The sequence below is a fragment of the Hippocampus guttulatus genome, chromosome 15 (genome assembly GCF_054856545.1).
Source record: "Hippocampus guttulatus isolate MCC_2025c chromosome 15, RoL_Hgut_1.0, whole genome shotgun sequence".
In the NCBI taxonomy this organism is placed as follows: domain Eukaryota; kingdom Metazoa; phylum Chordata; class Actinopteri; order Syngnathiformes; family Syngnathidae; genus Hippocampus; species Hippocampus guttulatus.
This window is the reverse complement of record NC_141275.1, coordinates 4,061,245-4,084,958: the sequence shown is the minus strand read 5'-3', so window position 1 is coordinate 4,084,958 and position 23,714 is coordinate 4,061,245. Positions and strand designations below refer to the sequence as shown.

General features: G+C 43.1%; 1 protein-coding gene across 1 annotated transcript in view; it reads left to right on the top strand.

Annotated features, from left to right (window-relative positions):
• The window catches only part of sptbn4a (spectrin, beta, non-erythrocytic 4a), a 30,467-nt gene extending 8,241 nt beyond the window's left edge, over positions 1–22,226 (top strand). Inside the window, exons 2-19 of the mRNA XM_086131628.1 lie at positions 5,173–5,436; positions 5,949–6,182; positions 6,255–6,344; positions 6,407–6,685; positions 6,763–6,893; positions 7,192–7,396; positions 7,533–7,778; positions 7,891–8,025; positions 8,990–9,231; positions 9,935–10,073; positions 10,166–10,250; positions 10,441–10,652; positions 11,361–12,682; positions 13,622–13,682; positions 13,764–14,032; positions 15,772–15,942; positions 16,102–16,147; positions 19,509–22,226. Coding sequence (XP_085987754.1) covers positions 5,173–5,436; positions 5,949–6,182; positions 6,255–6,344; positions 6,407–6,685; positions 6,763–6,893; positions 7,192–7,396; positions 7,533–7,778; positions 7,891–8,025; positions 8,990–9,231; positions 9,935–10,073; positions 10,166–10,250; positions 10,441–10,652; positions 11,361–12,682; positions 13,622–13,682; positions 13,764–14,032; positions 15,772–15,942; positions 16,102–16,147; positions 19,509–19,805 — 4,428 coding nt within the window. The 3' untranslated portion in view covers positions 19,806–22,226. The remainder of the gene's footprint in view (positions 1–5,172; positions 5,437–5,948; positions 6,183–6,254; positions 6,345–6,406; positions 6,686–6,762; positions 6,894–7,191; positions 7,397–7,532; positions 7,779–7,890; positions 8,026–8,989; positions 9,232–9,934; positions 10,074–10,165; positions 10,251–10,440; positions 10,653–11,360; positions 12,683–13,621; positions 13,683–13,763; positions 14,033–15,771; positions 15,943–16,101; positions 16,148–19,508) is intronic.
• The last annotated feature ends 1,488 nt before the right edge of the window (positions 22,227–23,714 follow it).

The window sequence follows — 23,714 nt, the reverse complement described above, 5'->3', positions numbered from 1 at the left end:
GGTCTATTGGTATTCAACAACTCTTTGTTCCCAATTTGTTCATTCCCACTCTGTGATTGAATCTAGTCTTCTTCCATCTGTTCGCCCCCCGTGATTACTCAAGAAAAGGCCCTCCGCCCAAACGGCCGACGCCTCTGCGCTGAGTATGTCCAGACATGCCCAAATTAACCAAAACTTTAAACATGATACAATTTTGTTCATAGATTTCTCTATCATCTATATACATGTGTGTACCATGCGCTCGTGTTTTGTGTGGCTGGCATAATGAATCGATATCGTAGGAGCACATTTGGGTGCTACGACGAACCCTTGTGAGCTCAATTATGCTCAAGTAGGTCAATGACATGAGAGTGAGAAAATGATCTTGTTCTTCTGTCCAGTTTTATGTTCACAAGAGATTTTACAGATGAGTGAATCTATATTTTTACCAAAACAGAATTTAGTGTTTTGGTAAAAATATAGTGAACAGTCCAGGTTAGGGGTGTACCCCACCTAGTCCCTGAAGTCCGCTGGAATAGTCTCCAGCACACCTGCGACCCGGAGAAAATGCTTGGGGAGAGCATGCCAACTCCACACAGGAAGGCCGGAGCTGGAATCAAACCCCGTACCTCTGCACTGTGAGGTTGAAGCGCTAACCACCACCCATATATATATATATATATATATATATATATATATATATATATATATATATATATATATATATACTGTATATATACTATATATATATATGGGATATGGGCACCCAACTAGATGAGATATGGGCACCATGCTGCAGATATACAGATAGATACAGAAGGTAGGTCGGTCAGTCAGTTGGTCGTAAAATGAAGTGACTGAAAGGTAAAAAAGAGGAGGGCGGCACGGTGGTCGGCTGGTTAGCACACCGGTCTCACTGTGCAGAGGTGCAGGGTTCGATTCCGGCTCCAGCCTCCCTGTGAGGAATTTGCATGTTCTCCCTGTGCCTGTGTGGGTTTTCTGTGGGTACTCTGATTTTCTCCCACATTCCAAAGCGGTTCGGGTAATGGATGGATAAAAAAGAGGAGTTAGCTTCACCCTAAAAAAAATCGACATCAATACAACACTGAAATCCGATGTTCTCATTCTTTCTTTTATCAGCTATTGCATACAAACTAGCTCACAGACTCATTTTGACCTATATTATGCATGAAACAGTTGGAAAAAATGGAATTTTGTAGCATGGGATTTTTAAAGCCGACTGATATTTTGCCTTGTTTTTTCAACAGCACAGCCACTTGCTGTGGAGCATTCACAAACAGGACTTTTGTGGAGCTGGCATGGGTTAAATTCTCACTCAATGTGCTGTCAAACCATGCGGCCAGACCACGCTTTTTTTTTTTGGCTTCATTCCTCAGCTCCTTGTTTAGCAGTAATTTAGCTCAGATGCAAATGTTTTAAATTTAGTTGATTTTCATGATAAGAAGCGTGTATACATACAAATGTCCTTGTTGTTCTTAAAGCTCTAAAATGCCTGACACATCTGGACAATTATCAGTGCATTTTGTATAAATAAAAGAGAGAGAAAGATATAGAGTATGTGACGTGGTTTCTCTTTTCTGTCTTTCATCGGTGTAATTTTGTCAACAGAAAACAAGCTCTCGCCTTACTCCAATTTTACTGCTGCATCAGCATTACGGGAAAGCCTGCGGAATTTAGAACCGTATCGCAATGCCATGCGGATGCAATTTCAACATTGTACCGTGTTAGCCACGACTGCGTTGAAAAAAACGATCACCTCGCAGATGTTCACTGGAACCAACTGCGCAAAGGTTGTACGACAGCACAGTGCACCCGCAGCCTTATTCCCACTCCTGTGATTTGCCTGCTTCCTTTCCTCCTTTCCTCTTTTCTCATCTGCTCTTCCCCGGCCACCACCTCCCTCTCTGATTTTTTTTTCTCCTCTTGCCTCTGTGTGTCAGTAAAGCCATGAGAGGAGGGAGACTGCTTTCTGCTGGCTCTGCATTATGAGAGGGAGAAATGAGGCTGAGGGACGCGAGAGAGACTGAGCACAAGCAGCAGTTGAACAGCGAGGCTGTGCCAAGAGAAGGAATGCAGAATTGCATTATGAAAACCAGTGAGGAGATAGTCCAGAGCAAAAATAACTGGAGAAAAACAGAATTTTTCTTTCATTTTTGTTTTGAGGTGTAGAATATGAAGGTTATGACTGCATTTATTAATACATGAGGAGAAGTTGGAACCTTTCCTTTGGAGTTTACATTTTAAGGAAATGCAGGACTAAAGTGAACAGTTGCTAAATGACATTTAAAAAAAACTCATCTTAATAATAATCTTGTCTTAAATGAATTTCAAGTTCTGTGTCTGCAGCACACAATTTACTGCAGGACTCTTCAAGCCACACCCTCCTGCATACAGGATGCACTGTGGATTCCTCCATCATGTCATAGAGAATGTCGAAATTCCTGCATGCTCCAGCATGGAGGCCATGGCTGTATCAGAATCCACATACGACATTGATTTTTAACCTGTAAAATGCTCACACATTTTTTAAATCTAAATTGGAGGAGCATCGGAAAGTTTCGAATTCCAACACTAGTTATGAAAAGCATTATAAGAAACACAAATGTCAGCCGTTCAAGCATCGCTGGTAACTAGAGTGGATCTAATCAGTATTTCCTATTAGTAACTCCATAATCTTGTGTTAGAAAGAAAAGACCAGCCTGACTGGTGCAAAAAGAAAACAGCAGATATATTGACTATAATGCATCTCTTCGGTCAGAATCCCTCACAAAGCACCCACAGCAAGAAAAAGCTCAGGTACAGGACAGAAAGAGGTGTATTCGACTTACCGTGCACTATTTGTAGGTCAGCCCGAGGCCAAACTTTGCTCTATTCCCTGCCTCTTTGCAAGCAGGGGGTTGCTGCCTTGGCATGGAGCTATGTCATTCCATGTTATTTTTGGCGACAGACCTGAATGTATCTGCTGCCTGTTTTCTTTTATTTTTTTATTCCCAGTCCCAGCAATGAGGCACAATGTACAGATCGAGGTTGGATGCTGAGGTTCTTTAGCTCCCATGCTAATGATGACCAGAATTGGAGGAAATTTTGTCTTAAAATCTCTGGAAAACAAAACCTTCACTTTTCTGATTTTCTGCCACATCGTCATCAATAGGCGGCCCGGTGGTCCAGTGGTTAGCGCGTCAACCTCACAGTGCAGAGGTACCAGGTTCAATTCCAGCTCCGGCCTCCCTGTTTGGAGTTCTCATGTTCTCCCACTTGAACGCTCGAAATTGTCCCTAGGTGTGAGTGCGAGCACGAATGGTTGTTCGTCTCTGTGTACCCTGCAATTGGCTGGCAACCAGTTCAGTGTGTCCCCCCGCCTACTGCCCGAAGACTGCTGGGATAGGCTGCAGCACCATCCGCGACCCTTGTGAGGATAAGCGGCTCGGAAAATGAATGAATGAATGAATGAATAGTCATCAATAATAGGTAATGAATTATGAAAGGCTGGATTAGCCCAGTTCACATCAACTCCGGACAAATGTTAGTTTTCTCTCAGGAGTCAAAGCTGGCTTTTTAAGCTAGCTTTCAAACTTAACTGTGTAGATAAGTCAAGTAAAAATAATTTAAACTAGGATAGTCTTATTCTGATCAATTAAATAACAGGGTTGCATGAGGTAGAGTGAGACATTCAATCAAGGCTGACTCATTCATTCATTCATTTTCCGATCCGCTTTATCCTCACAAGGGGGCCAGGGGTGTGCTGGAGCCCATCTCAGCCGTCTTCGGGCAGTAGGCGGGGGACACCCTGAACCGGTTGCCAGCCAATTGCAGGGCACACACAGACGAACAACCATTCGCGCTCACACTCTCACCTAGGGACAATTTAGAGCAGAGGTGTCAAACATACGGCCCGTGGGCCAGAACCGGCCCCCATGGAGGTACAATCTGGCCCGCAGGATAATTCAAAAGTGAAAAAAATGCATTAAAGACACAGAATGAATATTTTTAATAAAATTCAATTCATGGATTATCCGCTAGGGGCAGACCATTTTGATCAGAGATGAAAACAGCAGTCTCAATCCGTCCCTGAGACAGACCCAACACAGCAGACGGTATCAATGCGCCAATGCTTCTTTATACCAAAACAAAGGAAAGAAATGATATTTTGGTTATTTCTAGCAGAGTATGGTATAATGTTAATGGTCCGGCCCACTTGACATCTGCCGAGTCCGTATGTGGCCCACAATGTGAAATGAGTTTGACACCCCTGATTTACAGTGTTCAATCAGCCTGCCAAGCATGTTTTTGCAATGTGGGAGGAAACCGGAATGCCCGGAGAAACCCCATGCAGGCTCGGGGAGAACATGCAAACTCCAAACAGGGTGGCCGGAGCTGGAATTTAACCCGGTACCTCTGCACTGTGAGGTCAACGCGCTAACCACTGGAACACTGGGCAGCCTCAAGGCTCACTATTTTATTAAAATGTGAAAAATAGAGAAAGGAGGACATACCTTTTCTCAATCCATTATTTTGGAATACTGTTTGTTGATGTCAAGTCCAGCATATCATGGGATTCACTTCTGTGCGGTTCTTCTACTATGCTAAAAACGGGGATGTACGTTCCATCAATAAAAATTATGATTTAAAATATGATGTTTATAAACACAAATATTCCCGGGGTGATAAGAGACAGCAATGAAACAAATTATACACAAAAATGAAATTTTAATTTCATTTTAACTGTTTTATTTGAGATTCAATTTGGTCAACCACGACTAAAATGTCCTCCAATTCTGGAATAACCCACCTACCGAATTTTGATTGCCGGTGTAGCGGAAATTGGACAGATTCAGATGCGCTGTATTTCGAATGACAAGACGCCGTCTATAAATCAAAAATGCTTAACGGCCTTTTTCCAGCTGTAGTGTTCTTCATCTTCTCCATATCTCGTACTGAGGCAGCAGCTCATCTCATAACAACCATCCCTTGAAGCTATGGCTGACATTAATGGAGAATACAAGGGAGAAGCAGAGTCACTCAGCCAAGAAATGACAGTCTCCCACATAATGCATATTTTATACTGAATATGGATAGCACTGTTAGCACTGATATGAGGATTTGTATCAATCTGTGCCATCATGCAGTCTTACCCCTATCAGTTTAACAATTGTTCCTGTTTTCTTATCATAGGAGGGCCAGGGGCTGATCCAGGAGAAGCCAGAGCTACGCACGGTTGTGCAGCAGAAGCTCGAAGAGATCAGGGAGTGCTGGTGTGACTTGGAGACCACAACCAAAGCCAAGGCTCGTCAGCTCTTTGAAAACAACAAGCCGGAGCCGGTAGTGAAAAGCTACTCAGACCTTGACAACCAGCTGTCGCACTTGGAGCAACAGCCCCCCCAACTAGAGCAGGCACATCATCTGCCCACATTCAATGAGCAGCTCCAGAAATTCCAGGCAAGTACAGTAAAAATGAATATATGGCCCACAGTCAATAAACGTAAAATATTATTACCTAGAATCAATATCAGGATTGTGGCGTATGCAACTGACAAATGGCTAAAACAAATACCATCCCTCCTCCATTGGCCTTTTTTAGAAGCTAACTCTGTTTGCCAACATGTTTATTGAACAAAAGTCAGTGGTTTGGTTTTGACCTTGCATTTCAGATAACCTTTGCTTGAAATTGGCAGATTGTTGTCCAGTCTAGATACCACGCCATGGGTGGGGTTGGGGGGGTATTATGTAATTTATCCAAATTGTAACATAACACAGCGATTGGCTGGCAGCCAGTTCAGGGTGTACACCGCCTACTACCCGAAGATAGCTGGGATAGGCTCCAGCACGCCCCGCGACCCTCGTGAGGATAAGGCGGATTAGAAAATGGATGGATGGACATTGCATAACTTTTGACACCATTTAGTTCAACCTTGCTATGATTAAAACTCTACTGCATCTTTTTGGCATAGGCGATGGAGTCTAAGTTCGGGGATATCTACAAGGGTGTGGAGGAACTGGGTAACTTGCAGGGGGTTTGCCTTCCCCAGCGAGGTCTGATGGCAGGTGACAAGGAGGGTGGTGAGCAATCGGGCATGGTGGAGACCCGCATCGTTCGCCTCATTGAGCCCCTGAAGGAGCGACGCCGCATCCTGCTGGCTTCCAAAGAGATGCACCAAGTCGCTCAAGACCTGGAAGACGAAATGGTTAGCTCCTCATTTTCTTCTTTTTTGAAACATGTCCGACCGTTCCATGACCTCATTTTGATGATTTAACAGCTTTGGATTCAAGAGAGGCTTCCCCTGGCATCATGTAAGGAATATGGGAATAATCTCCAGAGTGTGCAGCAGCATGTAAAAAAGAACCAGGTGAGGATCACAAAACTTTGAAACAAACCCTTCCTGAGACTTATTTGAGATTTGTCTTTCAGACTCTCCAGAGGGAGCTGGCTGGCCGGCGGGCGCGTGTTGAGGAGGTTCTGGACAGGGCGGGAATTATCGCATCACTACGCACTCCCGAAGTGGAATTTGTGCGTGAAGGGGCCGGCCATGTGCGACAACTGTGGGAGGTGTTGCAGCTGGAGTTGGAAAGGAGATCCGTGATGCTGGATGCAGCACTGCAGGCTCAACAATACTACAGTGAGGCAGCCAAAGTGGAATCCTGGTTATCAGGTCAAAAACTCCAGCAGGCCAATGACGAAAAAGGCACGGTACGGGCAACGCTGGCAATCAGTTCATTTGTCAAACCGCCACTCCGGTACACAGACGCACTTCTGACCATTTGCAGGATGAGGCGAGCACCCTGCAACTGTTGAAGACTCACCTGGCTCTGGAGCAAACAGTGGAAACATATGCAGAGACTGTTGGCATGCTGTCCCAGCAATGCCAGCAGCTGCTCGAGCTTGGACACCCAGAGAGGTGTGACACGACTCATCATTTCACTTTCTGTGCTCCTTTCAAACACAATCTGTAGTTTCAGAAACTTTTTTTTTTTTTTTTTTTACCTTGAACAGTATAGCGGTGCAATATTTACATCGGATTAAGATTTGAGATTTTCCGTGCTAGGGACACAGTTCAGTTTCACGTGCATCATGTTCAAATTTACAATAGTACTTGAGACATTAACAGTTACTGTGCCACATATGGCATATTTTATGTTTTTATGCAGTAGGTGTAGTACCTGTATGTCTGATCTGTTATTATTGTGTTTCCTCAGTGAGCAAATCACCAAGCAGCAGTCCCACATAGACAGACTGTACGTTTCTTTGAAAGACATGGTGGAGCACAGAAAGATCAAGCTGGAACAGCAGTACTGGCTTTATCAACTCAATAAGGATGTCGAAGAATTAGAGAAATGGATCACGGAGCGTGAGACTGTGGCAAGTTCAACCGATCTTGGCCAAGATCTGGAGCATGTGACGGTAAGAATGGCGATGTCGCAAGAATTTCTTTTCAGCTAACAGCCAATCGGTGTGATCAGTCGCCCATCATTGATCGTGGATCACACGAATGACATGATACAGCACCGCATGACATTATTTTGATATATTTTCTCAGATGCTCCAAGAAAAGTTCACCAAATTTGCCTCCGAAACAAACAACATTGGCCAGCAGCGGATGGAGCAGGTGAACAAAATGGTGAATGAAATGATCGACTGTGGCCATTCGGATGCAGCCACCATCGCTGAGTGGAAGGATGGATTGAACGAGTCCTGGGCCGACCTCCTGGAGTTGATGGAGACCCGCAGACAGATGCTGGCGGCATCCAACCAGCTCCACAAGTTTTTCACTGACTGTAAAGAGGTGTGTTCCAAGTTAATAACGTCCTGTGTTACAAGTGTCTCTTTACGCGGTTTATTCGTCTGGCTTATGTTTTAAAAAGCGCTCGTGATGACGGCTCGGTCTGGCATTGTAGGTTTTGGCTCAGATCGCAGGGAAGACGAAGCAGCTGCCAGAGGTGAGGGCATGCCAAGCCAACATCACCAATCCAGCCACCCTGCAGAGACTCATGCACTCTTTTGAGCATGCCCTTCAACTGTTAGTTACACAGGCAAGTGTTATAATCTCTTCTATGAACCGCATGTAACTTCATTTATTAATGTTGTTTCGTTGTACTTTCAGTTTATATAGTGTGTATAGTTAATCAATTACCATATTTTCTGCACTATAAAGCGCTTTGGATTATAAGGCGCACCTTCATTGAATGGCCTATTTTAAAACTGTTTTTATATATAGGGCGCATGGAATAGAAACTCCAATAGTGGCTGTGGTTGCGCTATGCACCAGCTAGATGGAGCTACGGTAAAGAGAGTACAATACAATACAATACAGCTTTATTTATAGAGCCTTCACAACCAACAGAGCCATGAGAACTGGTCACAAACAAGTACTGTACATGCAACATATAAATACAAATGGCATTACGAAACAATAAATGAATGACAAAAGTTATGAAGACAATTGATTCAACCAAAAAGGCACACAAACCTCGTGGGCTCACATCCACAAGGGGCTACATATCCTTAGAAATCTTGCTTGTCTCCTTCTTCCTTCATTTAGTCAGAAGTTAACTTTACTTTTGGGATTATTTTCGTTTCATAATGGCTGCGCAGAGCTCACAGAGTAGTTGTCTGTTGGAGTGTGTGTTGGCCAATGCACATGTCAATTAGTGTCGGGCAGAATTTTTTTACGTTACAATTGGTTGCTGCTAATAATCACCACTAGATGGCATAGTAACACTAACAGGTGTTTCCCTGTTAGTGTTACTATGCTCAATGGGGAGTATAAAGAGACTGGAAAACCATATATAAATCACATCAGATTATAGGGTGCACTCTAGGCTTTAGAGAAAATGTAATCCTTTTATGTACGCCTATGTACGGAAAATACGTTACGTATTATACATTGATACAGATTGTTTTGGAGAGACCTGCACCTCTCTTGACTATTCTTTGACAGTATCGATCGACAGGGATTTAGCTACGATGAAGTCATCGCATCCTATCTTGGTTCAGGTACGACAGCTACAGGAGAACGCTGCGCAGCTGCGTACTATTTACGCTGGCGAGAAGGCTGAGGCCATAATGGTAAAAGAGCACGAAGTGATGGAAGCTTGGAAGGAACTCTTAAGCTCGTGCGAGGCCAGTCGTGTGCAGGTCACCTCAGTGACAGACAAGGTGCAGTTCTTCTCAGTGGTGCGTGAAAATCTCATGTGGATGGAAGGCATTATGGGCCAGATTGGATGGGACGAGCCCAGGTAAGATATCGTCTACTGTTCTTGTGAACATGTTTGTATTGGAGCTGGGGTGCCCAAACTTTATTGATCAAAGACCCAACCTCCCGCAATCGACCTGTTACCACACGTGCATACAAACACACACGCGTATGCATGAGTGCGCAAGTGCGCATACGCACGCACACACGCACACGCATGCCATGATGGCCCTGAGCATGAACAAAACTGAAAAATAAAGATCATGCGCCACCGCAGGTTAAACCTGCTTTTTTATTTTATTTTATTTTTTAAATACTTTTTTTGTGAAAATGAAACTCATAGGATGCTTCGGGTGCCGTGTGCATGAACACAAAAATACAGCATATTAATAACGCGCACACAGAAAAATATCTATGTATGGGGCACTCCTGTAATAGACTGTCAAGTGAGGCTGCTGTGTCACCTTGACCGAAGTTACAATGATAACGCCCTTCAATTGTTCAGCGTCATGTAATCAAAGCTTTTGAGAGTGACTCAAGTTTTCAGCTCATCCAAAAGTTGCTAAATGTATTGGAGTAAATATCAATCAAAAACATACATTTTTTAAAAATAGATGACCGCCCTCAAGACCAAAACTGATTTTGAGAGCTATAACACTACCATGTACTGCAGCTCAAGTTATATAGTATGTCTTGTTTTTTGGCTTCTTTTTGTAATCTGTAATTCTAAACCTTTCTTGTTTCAGGGATTTGACTGCATTGGAGGTCATGATGAAACAACACCATGAGCTGAAAGCCAAAATAGATGGCCGCAGCAAAACTATTCAGCAGTGTGCAGATCTCGGCAAGATCCTTATAGCTGCCGGAAACCCCGCATCAGAGGAGGTCATGCACATGAGGATAACCACACAAACAACATAAGTTTTTCTCAAACTAAATTGATCTTAATCATACGTTTTTTTGGTTCATGGCTGCAGATTAAAGAGAAGTTGGATGCCCTTTTGGCCAAGCAGAAGGATCTTGGGGAGAAATGGGACAAACACCAGGAACGGTTGCAGCGCAGTGAGTAGCTTACTTCTTGATATAAGACATTCTTTAAAAAATAAGAAGACAAAACTGATCATTCTCAATGTAACACAGGCCTAAAATAGCGCCATACTATGATATGACACACAAATGCAAATTAACTGTACCCCATTCATCATAGTGTGAGGTGGTGGTTAACGGGTTAATGGGAGGCTGTCTTCTTCAGAGCATGAGCGATTCCAGTTCGCCCAGGAGACGGTGAGGGCTGAAGCCTGGCTGAAGGCCAAGGAGCCTCCGATCACCTCCAAGCAGCCAGAAGGGGGCCAGACCCAGGCCCAAACCGATGAGGTTGAGCAGCTCATCCTTCGCCATGAAGCCTTCCGCAAGGCTGCTGTCACCTGGAAAGAACGCTTCAGCTCTCTCCGACAACTTTCCGCAGTAAGCTTGACTGTAGCTAAAAATTTTGATATCCACAGGGAAAAAAAAAATTGTGGCAAATTGTAGTTGCTCGGCATGCATGGATTTATGCCAGAGGTTCCAACGTGTGACATGTCATATACCAAATGTGTACCACAAGTAGTATGTGGGCTCCCTGTTAAGGAACACAAAATAATCACTGCACTTAGTACAGTTTAGTTATATTTAACTTTCAAGTTCATTGAAATTTCATTTTTCCTATATTTTAACCAAATGTTAACCCTGAAATGCACCCTGTAATCTGATAACATGATAAAATGTCAACTGTCCCTGAATGGGTTAATATTAAAATTACATATTGCTACAGTGGCTTATAAGAATATGGAATATACATTTTTGTAAAAAAAATACAAATAAAAAACTGTCTCGGTTTTGGTGAACACTTGGACTTTCGGTGCTACTGCCATATTTAAATGTTGGTCCTGATGGCGGTACTTGAAGAGTATTTGATAGATGGTTCTTGTCTTTGCATCATTATGGCCTTAAAAGCTTCTCTCATAAACCACGGTCTTGCTCATTGCACTACATTTTTTGTTATTATTTCCATATGGTATGGCTGCCAAAAAAAACGAATCAGCAAATAGTCTGAGTCATTTTCGACAACCGCGATGCTTCTTCTGTTTTCCTCCCTAGTATATGTGCTGACAATTACGTCAACTCCTTTTTCAGGCAGAGAAGAAAAAAGAGGAAGACAAAAAGACACCGCTCGCCAGTCGTAGGATGTTCCCGCTATCTTGTCTGACTCCAAGCGGTCCCTCATTCGGTTCAACTCCATCTTTCATGAGGCAGATGGTACACGCCCAAATAGAGCCCACCCCCTTACAAACAAGCGTGGAACCAGCTGCCCCTTCTGCAAACCAGAGATTGTCCTCATCGCTCGCCAGCTACAACCCGGTCCTAAATGGATCGGGCTATCACGGGCTGGAGCCTCAATGTAGCGGAAAGTTGGTGAACCCCTCGTATCTTGGCATGAACCACCAGGCCATTGGAGGTGGGAGTGACTCTGCTTTTTCAGTGCTGACTTCTCACTGTGGAGGACAGGACACTTCTACTTACCCTGGAATAAACAATCAAACAACTGATAGTGCTGAGAGTTCTGGTTACTTTGGACTGCCTGCGGGTTGCGTGGGTGGCTCCGGCTATGCCATGCAAAGCCATCCAGGCAGTGGCAGGTTAGGAAGTTCGGGTAACCTAGCTCAGGAGCAAAGCAGTGGCCCGATGGGAAGCCCTGGGTTTTTCCAGCATCAGCATATGGGAAGTTCTGGATATTTGACACAACAAAATATGGGAAGTTCCGGTTACTTTACACAACCTCAAAATATGGGGAGTTCAGGATATTTGGGACAGCAGCCCAATTTAGGGAGTTCAGGATATTTGGCCCCGCAACCAAATTTGGGGAGTTCAGGATATCTTGCTCAGAATTACCACAGCACTGGAGGAATGGGTAGCTCAAGCTATCTTGCACAAAATCATTACAGCAGTGGAAGTCTAGGCAGTTCGGGTTACCTGGCGCCAAGTGGTGGCATCATGGACCCAAAAATGGCTTATGCATGGCAACACTTGAAAGCGGACTTCATGCAACCCGGGATCAATCACATCCACAAGGCTGTAAACCCGCTCCTCGAGGCCACGAGAGTACAAAGGGAACAGTATGGCGATATCCCGATGGCAGACATGATGGGCCCAGAATCAGGACTGGACCTACTCCACGGTCGTCTCCAGAGGGATCCCCGCGGCAGTCGCTCAGACCCTCAGATGGACCACCTGAGGCGAGAGAGGGAGTACAAACTGGGTAGACAAACCTCCAGCGAGCAGGAGATCCAAGCCAGGCTGAACGAGCTTCCGATGATTGTGCGTCAGGAGAGGTATCGAAGACGCTTGGAAAGGCAGTCATCCAGTGAACAGGAAGGGAGTGGCAAGCAGAGGCTGCAACGGCGAGACTCAAGTGACCTGGAGGGATCTGTTAAAGACGGCTCCGACAAACGCTCACTGTAAGTGAACTGGTCAAACTGGTGACACTGTTTTTGCAGACAGTTCATCTGGGGCGCAGCACATTTGCCAGTGTGTCCTGATTTTTGTGCAAGTGCAAGGCTCACTGTGTGTGTTTGCCAGTTCAGAAGCCTGGTCTGCAGTGCAGTGAGTGTTTCCTTGGAGATGCACCGTGCGGCGTGTTAATGTGGTGGCAGAAAATCGGTCTAAAGTTGTACCTGCTGCCATGTCGAGACGCTAGTGTTCGACTAGCACGCCATATTTAAAGGGAAAGAATAGAGCCGCTTTGTCTTGAGTGATGCAGGCTGTGAGCACTCCCACAGTGGCCCCTCCCTCACTCTAACAGTTCTGCCGGTCTGCACTCATCTGTGAAATTACCAACACTGGGTCTAACCCGCCTTCGCACAAGAATACACCAAATGTCACTCCGGATTTACACCAGTTCCAAAAATAGAGCCTTCAGCACGTGTGCACACAACAATGACAGCCTAGTAAAAACAGGAGATTATTCATTGCCGTTTTTGAAAAGTTTCATGTTTAAATTATAATGATACGTGCTTGCATGGGTTTTCTCCGGGTACTCCGGTTTCCTCTCGCATTTCAAAATCATGGACGGTAGGTTAATTGAACACTCGAAATTGTCCATAAGTGCGATTGTGAGTGTGAATGGTTGTTCGTCTGTGTGTGCCCTGCGATTGGCTGGTCCCCGCCTACTGACCAAAGACAGCTGGGTTAGGCTCCAACACGCCCCACGACCTTTGTGAGGATAAAGCGGATCGGAAAATGGATGGATGGATACATTTCATGCTCGAAATTGCCTTTGTTGTCTAAAAAAAATGGCCATGTCATAGTTTTTATCATTTTTCAGTTTAAATTTGACTGGTCTGCTTTCACTGTGTTCACTTTTCATGGGTGACTCATGTTGTCCTCTATCACTGCAGGGAAAAGAGATCTACTATGGCGGAGATTGTAGAACAAGTACAGGAGAGAGAAGCAGCGCATGTAAGTTATCACTTATAGTGATACAGAATGACGCAAGTTACATCATGCTTTTCTATCGTTTTCTTAAATCTGCGTTATCAGGCCAGAGGAGAGCCTTATCGACCTCCAAGCAGTCTCTCGGCTCCAGTGACACGTTTTGACGGTCGCCCTCGTGCTCGAGATCGACCCAAACCAAGGAGGAGGCCTCGTCCGAAAGAACCAGAGGAAAGTCGCCGCTCTCGATCAGCTCCAGCTACCGGCGCCCCGACGACACCCCAGCCACCTTCACACACAGCGCACAATGAAGGATTCCTGTATCGTAAAAAGGCCACCAGCTCTGATCTTGAAGCTCAGCAGAGAAGCCCCACCAGGTATAAAGCTGCCGTGATCCATATAGACTTTTGTGCTGTGTACGTGTGTGTGTGTGTGTGTGTGTGTATATATATATATATATATATATATATACCTGTATATACACAGTCAAACCTCGGTTTTCGAATGTCTCGGTTCTCGGCCAATTCCGTTTTCGACCAAAAATTTCGAGTTTTTTATGCCTCGGATGACGAACACATTTCGGTTCTCGAACAAACTGAGCGCACTTGAATGCACCATTAGACTCCTCTCGCCTTCCTTACACGAGAAAGTGACGCTTCCTCGGGTAGACGAGGAAGTGATGCTTCCTCGTGTTGCTTTCCATTGTGAGCAGACGTGCTCAATAAACATTTTTATTTTAAAAAGAGCGTGGTTTCGGTTTTCGAACAATTTCGGTTTTCGAACAGCCTTCTGGAACGGATTATGGACGAAAACCGAGGTTTGAGTGTATATATATATATATATATATATATATATATATGGGGGCGGCCCGGTAGTCCAGTGGTTAGCACGTCGGCTTCACAGTGCAGAGGTACCGGGTTCGATCCCAGCTCCGGCCTCCCTGTGTGGAGTTTGCATGTTCTCCCCGGGCCTGCGTGGGTTTTCTCCGGGTGCTCCGGTTTCCTCCCACATTCCAAAAACATGCGTGGCAGGTTGATTGGAAGCTCTAAATTGTCCCTAGGCATGAGTGTGGGCGTGGATGGTTGTTCGTCTCTGTGTGCCCTGCGATTGGCTGGCAACTGATTCAGGGTGTCCCCCGCCTACTGCCCGAAGACGGCTGGGATAGGCTCCAGCACCCCCCGCGACCCTAATGAGGATCAAGCGGTTCGGAAAATGGATGGATGGATATATATATATGTATGTATGTATGTATGTACTGTATATATATATACATATACATACAGTATATATATATATATATATATATATATATATATAAGGCCAACATTGTCGTGTGGAACCGGGTCGAAATGACTCTTTGAGTGTAAAAGGTTGCCGACCCCTAATATGGACAGTGAACTAAACCTATGAGCAATAGTGGCAGAGCTATGTGATAGTCAGGGATGTGCTGGGAACAAAAAATCAGCAGGGGAATATACGACGACGGTGGCCATCACCTGCCGAAAAATAATCAGCGATTGTGGTGTGGGCACTGGTTCGCATATTTGCCTCACAGTACAGCGGTGCAGGGTTCAATTCAATAATCATTCATACGCTGGCCGGTGGTGAGTGACTTATGTGAATTCGTAGCTCTTCGCGTGTTTGTGTGTGTGCGCGCGCGTGTGTGTGTGTGTGTGTGTGTAACTTTTTTAGTCTCCCTTTTTATTTTAATTTTTATTTAACAGGATCAATATATAAGACATTGCCTTTTAAAATTTGGATAATTATATGCATGTAAAACATCTAGCTTCAGTGTATTTGCAATTTTTGTCCCCGGCAGGCTGGTACCATATCATCCCCTGGCTTGAATATTCTCAACAGACGTATTGTTACGCTTGCAGACATTTTAGCCCTCCTAATACTGTTTTTTTCTCATCACTGTAATGTTATGACTACAATTTCAAAGTCTGAAGAAACAAAAAGTCAAATAAGATTTGGAATCTGTCTTTTTAGCCCTGGGTTGAATGTGCCCCCCCCCATCATTACCCCTGGCCCCAGCCCGGCCCCCTCAGTGAAATTGATCCAGAACCGCCCCTGTTTTTGAGACATCAATTTGCCTCTCAACTGTTTTGTGCAGCAAATCCTGGGTTAATGTCTACTGCGTGCTAAAAGAGGGCAAGCTGACCTTCTACAAGGACGCCAGAAACCACAACACAACATACAATGGAGAACCATCTGTTGACCTTTCCAACTGCTCTTTTGATCCTTCGTTGGGATACAAGAAAAAGAAGAATGTTTTCATTGTTCAGTAAGATCAATTTCAAAATTATGATTTTGTCTTCATGCATAACGTTCTGTTGGTGGATTGTTGATCGGAAATGGGCAAAACACATGACTCTTCTGATGTTAGCTCTAAAGCTTTGTCAAGCATGAGAAACTGATTGTCACTGTTTTTCTTTTCTCTCAGAGTCAACGATGGAAATAATTTATTAGTATTTCATGCAAAAGATGAGGTAAGAGCATTTGGCAAGTCGTGTTGAAATGGAGATGCATGGGAAGGATGATCCTTTTTTTAAAGATTTTAACACACCACTTTGGAGGTCAACTCAATATTTTTTTAATGCTATTATATATGTTTGAGGCAGAGTTGAAACATAAATGAATTGGGAACAACTACTGTATCAGTAAAAACAAAAACAAAAACAAAGCCAGTAATGTATCATATCATTTATTCATATTTCCTTTTAAATACATTGTTTCTCCAAATCTCAAAATCAATTCCGTGGCAGTGGTAGACTGAAGCAATATTTGTTAATTTCATTTAATTATTCAGCATCAATTTTAAAAAGCCTTATTTCGCGATGCATCCTTACAAGAGTAGCTGCTCTGATTGAAAAACACCTAGCATAGTCTTTGATATGCTTCGCAAAGCAAATCAAAAGCCCCAAAAATTGGCGACTCGAGTCAAGTCATGTGACTTGAATCCCCTGTTTCTGCTAAATGAATAAGGAACAATGATGCATCCAACACGGGGTGTCTTTAACTCTTTAAGGGACAGCGGTCACTAGAGTGGACGGTTTACCATGTTATCAGGTGACAGGGTGCATGAAAGGGTTAATCTGGCCCATGCGCAAGGAAAATCTTCAGCACTCTGGAGTGAAATATGTGGCCGGTGTCAATCAGCTTGGCCTGACCATCTTGTAAAAGGTCCTCAAGCAGAGTAACGAGTCAAAATACACAGCTATAAACACACGAGATGACAGGTGCAAAAGTCTCATTGAGAGTTACCTAAATGCCACACACAATATTTTTACTCTCTCATTTTTCTTTTTATAATGGAAGGATGTCAAATTGCCTGTGTATCGAACGAAATGAATGTACTGAATACGAATGCACTTAAGATAAGACTGTACAGAAGACATCTTCTCGAACGAAGGAATGCTCAAGTCAACATTTTTGATGAGTGCATATTTTCAGAGTTAACTCATTAGTCATATTGCACGAATCAACCTGGACAGAGATGCATTTACCAAATGAATATTGAGAGACACACTTGTTGGAGTGGCTGGCGAGCGTCTGGTTAAGATTACACCACTCCATATTTTGTTCCTATAACCACAGACTAACTTCATTATTTTCATCCCCTTTGCCCACTCCCCGCGAGGTCACTTTTGAGTACATCCTTAACCCTTTCACACACCGATAATGATGACCTGTAACCTGATAAACATGATAAACTGTCCACTGTAGTAACCGCTGTCCCCTGAAAGGGTTAATGCGCTCACTAAGCAAAAGTCTCACAGGATATGCCATACCTGTTCATTTGTTCTAACTTTAGAAGCCACGAGGGACTTTGGAGATCCCACTCTGTTGCAGATCAGTGGTCCCCAAACCCCGGGCCACAGACCGCTACCGGTCCGTGGGTCATTTGGTACCGGGCCGCAGAGAAGAATAAATAACGTACATTGCTTCCGTTATATTCATTTCAGATTCTGAAATATGTTTTATTTTGAAAAAAATTAGCGGATTCTCTCTTACATCCGTCTATAGTATGTCACTCTTGACACAGGTCAAGGCGCGCTTCTCAGCCACTTGATGGGTTACCGCTAAAATGAAAGCCAGCGGCTAGCAAAATGTGTAAAAAAACAAACGTCTTTGGGAAGGGGAAAAGGCCCAGCCAGGAGACAGAAGAGGGACCTACGACTTTCAAGAAAACCAAGGTTACATTAATAGACAGTATAAGGAGTCCTACTTAAAATACAGATTTATCTCAACGGGAGATTCCCACGCACCAAGCCTGCATAATATGCGGCGATGGTGAGCCGTATTTTTCATGCACTTTGTATTTGCGCTGTATCTTATTTTGAAGGCACGTTTAAATGTTACCATAGCGACCAGAGAGTGTTGCGAGGAAGTTCTTTGTGTCATTATTCGTGTTCATTATTATACTGTATTTAGAAAACACCACCGTTTTCATGCAGGTCATATCACATTATTTTGTTTAATTTATCCGCCACAACTTAACCCTCCTGTTGTCCTCGGGTCAAAATGACCCATCACTGTGTTAAAAACGCCCCAAAAAAAACCCTAAATTATATTTTTTTTAACTTGAAATTTTATGACTTTTCCTAGATTGGCCCAACTGCAGAAAAATTGAAATGTTTTTATTCACATTTCCGTGGAAGCTGTACAAAAAAAAAGTACAAAGGTGGTCTTCGGGTCAAAATGACCAATGAGGCAAATAGGGTTGAAATCAAGGTCACAAAGTTATTTACACACCATAGAATGTTTCAATGTATTAGTTGTGTCTCAGATCAATTAGTAGAACATGTGAACAAGACAGTAGCAGACAAACAAGACAAGATAGGTGGCGTTCTCGTAGATGGCAGAACTCTTTTTTGTGGATTTCAAGGGGTTATAAAGGTGCTACAGATGACAGGACTCCGAATTCTCTCTGTGCTGACGCCATGAGTGTGCGTTATGACATTGAAGAGGCTCTAGAGCTGATTTTTTTCTGCTGTCCAGCAAGACAACTGATACAGAAGAAGAAGTAGAGGATGTATCAGAAGAAGATGGGGATGAATATAACCCAGAGTATGATGAATCATCTTCAGACAAGAAGAAATCATTGAAGCTGAAAGAGAGACTTTCCTTTCAAAAAATGGCAAAATAACATGGTCCTCAGCAGCATCCAACCAACAAGGCAGGCATGCAGAACAAAACGTACAGGAGCTCCTGAGAAACCTGATGATCCACCTTCCACTGCCACTTCCCCAGCGAGGGCAAGTAAGAAGAAGAAATGCCAGTTCTGCCCTCAAAAGAAGGACTGTAAAACACATACTGTGTGCTGTAGGTGAAAGAAATATATCTGCAAAGGCTGTGCACTTGCATACTGCGCTACATATGCTAAGTAGTTGAATGGGTTATCTTATTTTTCATATTTTTGTCTTGTATTGTATTGTCCTAAATAGTTTACTGGAGGAAAAAAAAGAAAGAAACTTTCGTCATTGGAATGAATACAAATGCATCCATAACTCATTTTCGCACATTTTTTTCCTTTTCTTAAGCTATAGAAATCCAAGTGAAGAGGGAGAACTATATCACACATAATGTGGTGAAGGACAAGTTGTTTCTTCAAGTAATATGACATTTCGTGTATAAAATTCAATTTAGCTGCTTATTTGGGGGGTTTAGTGAAGATGGGTCATTTGGACCCGGAGGACACAGGGTGTGTACAGGAAATGAGGACAACAGGAGGGTTAAAGGCCGGGTCCCTGAAAATATTGTCTGACATTAAACCGGTTCGTGGGGCAAAAAAGGTTGGGGATCGCTGTTATAGATGATGGTTGACCGCTCATCTCACTTTCTCTACAGGAGGATCTGAAGGCTTGGACTTCTAACATCACCACCTGTATGTCTGAGCATGAGGCCATGGCCATGTGGGACAAGCCCGGCACATCTGGCATGGACCATGACCGTTCGGAGAGGAAGGAGAGGTCGGAGGGCGATGCAGACGCCAGGTCGGAGAGATCGGAGCTCGTCGGCGAGGAGAGATCTGAGAAGGAGAGGTCAGAGAAAGGGGATGGCTCAGACAAGTTAGACACATCAGAAATTGCTGACAAGCTGGAGGGTGGGGCTGGGGGCTCCAGCACATCTGGAAAGAGCAAATGAAGAGCCTACTTATGTTGCGGTTTTAGTCACTGACAATTGGTGGTTGTATGAATGGGAAGCATGTTTGCAGAGCCCCAATCACAGAGCCGGCCATGGACAAGACTATTGTAACTCATCTCTCAGCCAACCTCTCCACGTCACCGACTGCAATGCTTCGGTGATTGTATTGAGCCACCTGCTGGTGGGGGGTTGTCATTGTTTAATCTCTTGGTTTCATCTTTCGATATATTTCAGTGACTGATGATATCATGTCGATCTCTCTATCTGTCCGTCCGTCTCGACGCGCCTGAAAAAGAGGTGAATGAAGTGTTCACAATAATGAAAAACTTTTTAAGCAATATACTTTTTTTAAGTTATTCTATCTTGTAGTGACAGATAAAAGCAAATGAAAGATGAAGTAGTGGCAAATGTGACGATTCGGTCTGAATTCTCATTCATACACAGTTACCCCGGTCTTGCACCTTAGATGCTTAAAACATACGAAATCTTGAAGACATGTAATCCCACCTCATGGTAATATCACAGATCATGTTATTATAATGGAATGCTGGTGTTAGCCACCAAGCTTTTTTGGGGGGTGGGGGGGGGGGTCGTGAAATTCAAATTATTTTTTTGATCCATGTCCTGAGGAAAAGAAAAAAAAACAACAACAAAAAAGGGAGCTGTCTATGAAATGCTCCCGGTGACACGATTTGACATAATGCCTTTGTACACAAAATCTGAACACTGCATGAAATCTAATAGTCTCTTAGTGCGCTTGTTTGACTTTTGTTTTTTATGTTCTTGAAATTGTTTGGGGAAATTGCAATAATTTAGCGTCAGGAAATCATTTTGCAATCATGGTTCACAAAAGTAGGGTTGTCTTCCATCCACAGTTATGACTACTCCTTGATCAGCTTTTTGAATGACGGGAAAGTGCCCCCAGACTTCTGCGCCCCACCATTTTTTTTTGTTCGATATCCTTATCATTTATTTCCCAACAGAATTTAACATTGTGTCTGGAGAAAAAAAAATGAAGTGAGGGAGAAGCTCTCTGTACCGTTGCGTATTTTGTTTTCAAATCCAGATTGTCAATTTACCAACAGTGCGTTCAAATGCAAATCTGTTCAAAGTCATGAATTGTATATACCTATCTTTGTGTGTATATCAATAAACCCTGTGCGCTAATAAAACAGTACACTAAAGTGAAATGAGTAAAAAGTAAAACATTTATATTAATCCACTTAAGTCAAATAAAAAATTTACATTTAATGGAAAATATGCAAATTAGAAGTCACGAATGAATTACACAGCATATATTAAGTACACTAATATCTAGTTGTATGAGCCACTTTTACCAGGGGGAAGCAGCAGGAAATACTTCAAATACGCTTGTATTTTTATATTCCTATGTTTCTTATATTGGCCCACAGCCCAAATAAGACCATCTCGAGCTGATTGAGTTGTCAGCGTGTTTGTGAGCAGCGTGTTCAATGTGTGTATTATCAACATGTTTATGTTTGAGAAATTATTGGTGGCGAGCACAGAGTTCTGTGAGATTACCAGACCCACTCTTCATTCTTTTACGTGTTTGAGAAAAATAGAATCTAAATGTGAACGACGTGGCCATTTATGACGTGCATAAATTCCTGAAAATATGTGTGCATTCATCTGCAGTTACAGCGGAGGCATTCTGTAAATGTCAAGTTGAAGTTTCCCATTTTCTCATCGTTGCACCTAACACACACACACACACACACACACACACACACACACACACACACACACACACACACATATATATATATATATGTATATATATATATATATATACAGTATATACTGTATATATTCAAATAGTCTTCCTTTCTTTGTGAACACCGAAAGATACTTTCCAATTCAGTAGTATTGGGTTACCCACATGAGGAATGTAGTGACAACGTACTGCCCTTCTGCAGCCTCCAAATTATTCAAACAAGAATAGATGAGCAACCGTATTTTACGATGTGAATGTTATTTTCCTGTCACCGGTTTAACATAAGTGCCATGTCATAAGGTTTGATGAAAGAGCACTAAAGAAGACCGGTGATTCTTGAATTGAACTGAATTGCAACACGCGGTTTTATCAATCGCGTGGGAGCTACAAAACTTTCATGTGGACGTAGTCGCTCCATTCAGTCTGACATGTTTGCTCTCCATCACTTTTATGTAGCACGCCGGGGACTTCTTCTTTTTTTTTTTTTGGGTTGTTTTTCTTCCACCATGTTTTGAGCAACCCAGCTAAAGAGACAGCACAAACTGTGACTGACGAGGAAAAAAATGCAAACTTTGTTTCCTTCATTGATGGTCTTCAAGTGTGTATGTCTTTGTTACTTTACATTCAAACCTGCTGCTAAGACATGAATAAACCTCTGAACTTGCTGATGCTAACGTGACACTGAATTGATGTGGAGACGTTCTGTACTCTTATGATCTGCTGTTCTCCTCACATGACACATTCAAACGTTTTCTCCTGAAAACGACAACGTAGAGCAGCTGTTTTCAAAAAGTGGCGCAGGGAGCATCCCGTCAGAGAGTTTAAAAATGATGCAAGCACCTCCTACTGTCCTTCTAAAATATTTTCTGGTGTCGAGTTTTCTGCTCTCCCCAGACTCCGTTTCTTATTTTTCCGTAGGAACTATCACCAACAACAAATTAAAGATAACCTTAGTTATCTTAGTCGATTAAAAACTAAATGCTTTATTTTTCTACAGTTGCTTCCAGTTGTGCCAGAACCATTTCGGAACTGGTGTCACCAAAGCTATTCATGCTGTGTTCAAAAGCTAACAAACAAGCGACGAGTCACCCCATTTCGTGTGAGCCGAACCATTAACTAGCATGTCTACAAAAAGATCCTGCTGCATTTGATTCGATCGGTGAGCGAGAAGAGTTAAGAGTTGTGGCAGGTTTCCCTCCATGGCAACGCGCTTTCCCACAATGCCTCCGACCTCACTCCTGGAATATTGCCGTGCTGGTGTAATCTCCCACCTCACCTGTCTTGCTTCCAAGGGATTTTTTTTCTCTTTTCACAAACTCAAGGGGTTAATCTCGGGAACCGTTTTTGGAAGACGTGGACAACAACAATGTGGCCGTGATGATGGCGCCGTCGAGAATCTTGGAAGAATTCCTGCCAGGGTTTCATGAAGGTGTAACAGAGAAGGCTGAGGGAAATGGGTTACACTAGAGGTGGATAACTTTGAAGAGTAACGTTTGAAGTTGCTAGTTTGTAGTAGATTTGAAATAGAGTTTTTGTGACAACCAACCCTCGAACTTTACTGACGCACTACGATTCTCTTCTTCTGGAATTCATCTCTCGTCCTCTTGTATTTGAACTCCACCAGTAACACTCCACGATTACAAATTTCAATGCAGGACTGAATCACAGTTTTTTTTTAATTGTAATGAGAAGGCCCAGTCTCCAACAAGCTATAGTTTGAAACAAATTGTGAGTGAATGGTTGAAACGTATGAGAGTTAAAAAAAAAAATCGACAACAAAAAGGCTTGTGCAAACTTTCATTAGCACTGTAGTGCCAGTGGGGGGGCTGTTCGATAAGAAGAAATGATCGGACATGTATACATTATTGCACAAATCCTGCACAACTTGATGTATGCTTCAAGAATGTACATTCTAATTTGTTTATTGAATTGAATTACATCTAAATTATATCTGTCTGTGGAAATATGAAATGTGGTGATGTATAAAAATCAGTCCATCCCTTCACTTTGCCATTGTCTTCTTTGCCCTCTGAAGGTTTTTACAAACGATGATGATTTATACTTCCTATGTGAGGCCTGTTAAGGAAATGTTGTGGATCTGTGCTCCTCAGTGGTTCCAAAGAAGACTTTATTTCTTGTATATTATTGTAGAATTATACTGCAAGCTATCGGTA